Genomic DNA, 5,396 nt, shown 5'->3' with positions numbered 1-5,396 from the left:
AGGTTATGGAGAAAATCATGAAAGATTCAACCCTTGATCCCAGCCTAGTGTGGAATTCAGGTAACAAGCAATACACAGTGACATAACACAATTCTTGGTTTTCATGATTGCAAGTCATAGCCAAGTATCAAGTGAGAAATTCAGTTTCATTTGCAAGGCTTAGAGAGGCCAGGTGATTCTATTAAAATGGGCCTTGTATTTCTCTTAAACCAGTAAAGAGCTTTAAGTGGTTATTAAATTGAAAGCTTTGTGTTCTTACTTAGTTTGTATTTTATTTTATTTGTTTTGTTTTCTTTTGAGATGGAGTCTTGCTCTGTCGCCCAGGCTGGAGTGCAGTGGCGTGAGCTTAGCTCACTGCAACCTCCGTCTCCTGGGTTCAAGTGATTCTCCCGCCTCAGCCTCCCAAATAGCTGGGATTACAGGTACCCACCACCACGCCTGGCTAGTTTTCGTATTTTTAGTAGAGACAGGGTTTCTTCATGTTGGCCAGGCTGGTCTCAAACTCCTGACCTCAGGTGATCCAACCACCTCGGCCTCCCAAAGTGATGGCATTATAGGCATGAGCCACCACACCGGGCCCAAAAGCTTTGTGTTTTTAAAGATATTAGACATGGTTCTTGTTTTTTAAAAAAATCTTAACAATAATGTAGAAGAATAAGACAAACATTTTTCCAAAAAAGAAATCATTGTGATTATTTTGTCCTATTGGAATGTTGGATACTATAGTCGGCTTCATTAATCATCAAGCATGCTATGGATTTTCCATTTTTATAGGATCTATATCTCAGTTAAGGTAATACTGGTAATTCTTGTGCTCCATTTGAAGATGAAAAATATAGGTGAAAATCATAGACTTTGCATAGAAGCTGGATAATGAAGACAGCTCTGGAGGAACACATAGATACACACACACAGACACACATGAAGTATACACATATGAAGTATACACACATATATTTTTTAAAGTTTACTTTTTACAGTTTTAAAGCTTTTAAAGCAAAAGCCATCCCCTCCCCTCTCCCAGAGTGTGGGGCCCCTCCCCTCTCTCTGAGTGGGCAGGGACAGCGGTTGCATTGGCCACTTTCCTTATGATGCCACAGGTCCCTCTGTACATGCTGCTGCCTGGCCACGCCTCCTTTCCCTTCCATCTTTGTCACTGACCAATGGGCTTGGAGCATTAAGGCCACACCCCTATTCTGCATTCTAGTGGTGCCTTGGTTAAGCCTCCTGTGGCTCAGTCATACAGCTGCCTGGTAGGTGACTGGAGGCATTCAGCAGTGCTCACTGGGATTTCACTGAAGTGGCCCCAACCCCGCCCCACTCCGCACCCCACAATGTCAGGAAAAACACAACAGGGGAAATTGGCCGCAGCCAAGAAAAAGGTAAAACGCCCCAGGTCATGGCCCCCAACCCAGCCACAGATGCCCTCTGATGACAAGACTGGTGCCGGAGTCCATACCAGTCCTGAGGCATACCAGACTGGGCCCCCCAACCCCAGCGCCTCTGGGCTCCCCTGACCAAAGTCTTGTCAGTCAGCCCCACCCCTTCAGCAAGGAGCCCAGTCCCTGCCCTTGCCAATCACCCCAGGGTGACTTTGGGCAGGTGACTCCTGGGGCTCCCTGCTCCATACTCGGCCCTCACCTCCTACTGCCCCAAGCCCAACCTCCCTGGGCTCTCTGGGCTTGCGTCTCCCAGGACCTGGGTCTCCCAGCCCCAGGCCCCATCCTTGCCAGTCATCCCTGGGTGACTTTGGGCTGGTGACTCCTGGGGCTCCCTACTGCAGACTCTGCCCTCCCCTCCTGCCTCCCCAAGCTCGACCTCCCTAGGCTTCTTGGGCTGGCGTCTCCGAGGACCTGGGCCAAAAACCTGTGTTTCCCTCCCCCATCGTGGAGCGGCTACTCGGGAATCGTGCTGATGTGGTCCCCTCCCCTGGGAGGAGTGGAATGTAGTGATGTCACAGTCCCTCTAGGAACTGTCATTACTGCTGCAAGAGTGGCCTTTGGTCTTACAACCCAGTCCCCTAAGTTTTCTCACCCCATTTCTGGTTCCTCTGGTTGCAGCATAAATTTCCAGCTGGAAGGGGAGTGGGGACTATGGGGCCTAGAAGCAAGAGGTCTCAGGCTGCCTTACTTCCTTCACATAGACGTTGACAGTGGGAAAAGCCTCCACTTCCCCTGTGAGCTGAAAACATTGACAGTATCTCTGGGTGGCAATGGGAGAATGGGTTTGCTTTGGTTTTCTCCCAGGCTTCTACTTTCCAGAGAGACTTTAACATTTTTTTTCTGAGTTCTCCACGCTTCTGGGACCAGACTGCCCTTCAGTCAGTGGTCTCTGAAGTGAGATTTGCCCATCTTCTGTGGAATAGATCTTGGGAAACTGAACTTGACAGCTTGAGTCTTCCTCATGTCATCTCAACCTGGGGTACTTTGAGTGCCACAGGATAAATGTGGGACATCTTTCTGAAGCATTATTTTCCCTTGATTCTCTTGAGAAAAATCATTAATGTACTTAGAGATGACAGACACATAGGTTTCCAAGCGTATACCAGACTTCTCTCTGAAATGAGGCTTGGGTTGTCCTCTTTCTGATAAATTCCCAGATTTAACAGAAAAGCTGCCTTCTGCCATGAGGACACATTGATATGAAAGTGTGAGAGGTACTGGTGCACTTCTTCACACTAACAGACTTGTGAGGATGTATGACTCTAAACCACACGGCCTACAGTTCCTGCCTGCATGTTTACTTTTCTACCTCTGCCCCTGGTTATGGTCCCTGGCAGCTGCTGATTCATGGCAAAACCTCAGAGCTTGGAATCAGAGGACTGAGTTTAACTTCCAGTATTGCCTTTTTCTTTCTTTTTTTTTTTTTCTATCCATGGTATCAATCCCTCTCAGTCACTAAATGATTGTGACAACACCTTGTACAGTTGTTGGTGGCATTAAATCAGATGGTGTATAAGAGTATTTTGTCAAAACTGTAAAGGAGGATGTGGCTGTAGGGGCTCATAGTTCTCATGAGTGTTATTGCTCTTTTTTCCCACAGTTAAAAGAATATTGGCAGAGAAAGAGCCCTGGCGCTCCAGCAGGAGCTAACAGGAAAAAGAAAATCAATGGCAGTAGCCCTGACACAGCCACTTCTGGTGGTTACCACTCACCTGGGGATGTGAGTCTTGGCTGGCGAGGCTCCTGGAGACAGGGGTCCCAAGGGGCAGTAGAGGGTAATTGTTAAGATTGTGGATGGACTGTTGGGTACTGGTTAAGAATCCTGGGTTTGAATCCTGCCTCTCCGTCTGCTAAGGATTGATTAGGGATTGATTAGGATATGATGTAGGGCAAGTTGCTTGAGGTCTTTGGGCCTCTCTTTTCATATCTGTATTATAACAGAGGTGGTATTTTTTGACTTCCATTTGTGAAGTTTAAATGAGATTCGTTATTGTTGCTTTTATGTGAATCCTTAGTACATGGCCTGTTGCAAACACCCAGGACACCCAGGAAATGGTCGTTGCTGTTTGATTTTCCTCATCCCCAGTCTCAAGGGGAAGCCAGACCAATGAGAAGAGCCACTTGCCATCAGGCTGTCCCTTTAGGAGTCACTGAAAGGGCCCCACAGTGGGATGGTGGGGAGATAAGAACCATGAGAGAAGTTGGCACAAAGGAGTTATGGGACAAAGGGTCCAAGATAGGCAGAAAAGAAGCTTTTGCCAGTTGATGGGGAAGAAAGGAAGTCAGAGGGCTCAGACAGTGAGGGGGGACAGAACATCTCCATGTGCACTCTCATCTCTTGCAGTCAGCAACAGGTATCTATGGAGAGGGCCCTGTGTCATCTGCTACCCTGAAGGATCTGGAGGTAAGAGGCCCTGGGCCGAGGTGCAGTGACCCTGCAGGCCAGCCCTCCAACCTCCTCCCACAGCAGGGGCTTGTTGCCCCTCTGCCAGCTGAGACAGCCCACACCCCGCCCCCAGCCCTAATGATTGTACCGTCTACCCCTCCCCACAATCTTCCTCCAACTCCTCCTCTCTGCATGCACTTCAGAGCCAGTATCAAGAACTACCCGTAGCCCTGGAATCAAGCTCCGCAATAATCGGTCAACTTGATGAAAACAGCAACTCACTGGTCAGAGTCCAGTGGGGTCCCCTGATTCCAGCCTGTCAATCCTGGACTCCAGTTTCCCCTTGGGGCCCTGAAGAAAGGGGCTAGGGGCCCCTGATGCCAAGGGCAAATGGGGAGCTGGGGCACCCAGGTCTCACCTGGAGGGACCCCAGAGCACAGAACATGCAGCATGGCTCTTCTGCACTGCCCTCTTTGCTGACTGTCTCTCCTCCAGACATCCCTGCTCTAGTCCTTGCCACACATGCCCTGGGGTTGTCGCCTCTCAGGGAAGCACTAGCCTGACTGGTTGTCAGGGGCCCGAATTTCTGCCCTGCCTCAGTCCCTAATTTGCTTTTTGAGTCTGGACCAGCCAGATGATGGCTACAATTAAAGAAGTTTTGGCCAGGTGTGGTGGCTCGCGCCTGTAATCCCAGCACTATGGGAGGCCGAGGCAGGTGGATTGCTTGAGGCCAGGAGTTCTAGACCAGCCTGGCCAACGTGGCAAAACCCCATCTCTACTAACAGTACAAAATTAGTCAGGCGTGGTGGCATGCATCTGTAGTCCCTGGTACTTGGGGGGCTGAGGCAGGAGAATCGCTTGAACCCAAGAGACAGAGGTTACAGTGAGCTGAGATCGCACCACTGCACTGCAGCCTGGGTGACACAGCGAGACTCTGTCTCAAACAAAAAAACAGAAAAAAAAAGAAAAGAAAAAGAAGTCTTAACACAGATATTGGAAGGGATGGGGAAATACCCTTGGCCACCCTAGAGAGCATCTAGCAAGCTGTGTGCTGTGTTTATGAGAAGGCTGGGGAGGGATAGTACTGATGAAAGTCCTGTGTCTGTGATACAGTGTGAAAATATGCACTTGCATGCAAAAGAGCATTGAATGACAGGGGGAAAAAAGTGAAAGCCTTAACAAAATGAAAGAGTCCTGATGTTTCACTGGACACCACAACCCTTTCAAAAGCATGTTATCAGCATGTTTTTAAACAGCGTTTTTGAAGTTACTAACTCATGATTGCAAGGTTCTCTTCCTCGACTCTGTTGAACTTTCAGAGGTCTCCCCTCCGCTTCCTGAGTATCATGAGGATCCTCTCACACAGTGATTCTCAGAGAAGGCCTTAGATTACGGTTTTGTATAAAAGCAAGCCTGCAAATGTGAGATATTCAGAAGCTGGGATGTGGGTTTCCCAGCCTCTGAGTGAACACTTCCCTCCTGCTTTGAAGGGCTTTTAAGAAAACTTTCAAAATAGACTTTATTTTATTTTTATTTTTTTGAGACGGAGTCTCACTCTGTTGCCCAGG

General features: G+C 48.6%; 1 protein-coding gene and 1 pseudogene across 1 annotated transcript; both read left to right on the top strand.

Annotated features, from left to right (window-relative positions):
• Positions 1 to 1,285: 1,285 nt before the first annotated feature.
• Positions 1,286 to 4,056, top strand: LOC116465347 (putative golgin subfamily A member 6-like protein 3). The gene is made up of 3 exons (XM_058435277.1): positions 1,286 to 1,382; positions 3,043 to 3,162; positions 3,787 to 4,056. Exons 1-3 carry the CDS (start codon positions 1,335 to 1,337, stop codon positions 4,054 to 4,056), a joined length of 438 nt encoding a protein of 145 aa, XP_058291260.1. The 5' UTR covers positions 1,286 to 1,334.
• Positions 1,432 to 2,383, top strand: LOC131382765 (basic proline-rich protein-like; annotated as a pseudogene).
• Positions 4,057 to 5,396: the final 1,340 nt, after the last annotated feature.

Source organism: Hylobates moloch, unplaced genomic scaffold, assembly GCF_009828535.3.
Source record: "Hylobates moloch isolate HMO894 unplaced genomic scaffold, HMol_V3 SCAFFOLD_4584, whole genome shotgun sequence".
Lineage (NCBI taxonomy): Eukaryota > Metazoa > Chordata > Mammalia > Primates > Hylobatidae > Hylobates > Hylobates moloch.
Note: the sequence above shows the minus strand (reverse complement) of the source record. Positions and strands in the feature narration are given on the sequence as shown.

Coding starts and splice junctions, on each gene's coding strand:
- LOC116465347 (XM_058435277.1), top strand. CDS start 1,335: ATGTCAGGAAAAACACAACAGGGGAAATTGGCCGCAGCCAAGAAAAAG. Junction 1,383..3,042: donor TGGCCGCAGCCAAGAAAAAG/GTAAAACGCCCC, acceptor TTTTTCCCACAG/TTAAAAGAATATTGGCAGAG. Junction 3,163..3,786: donor GTTACCACTCACCTGGGGAT/GTGAGTCTTGGC, acceptor CATCTCTTGCAG/TCAGCAACAGGTATCTATGG.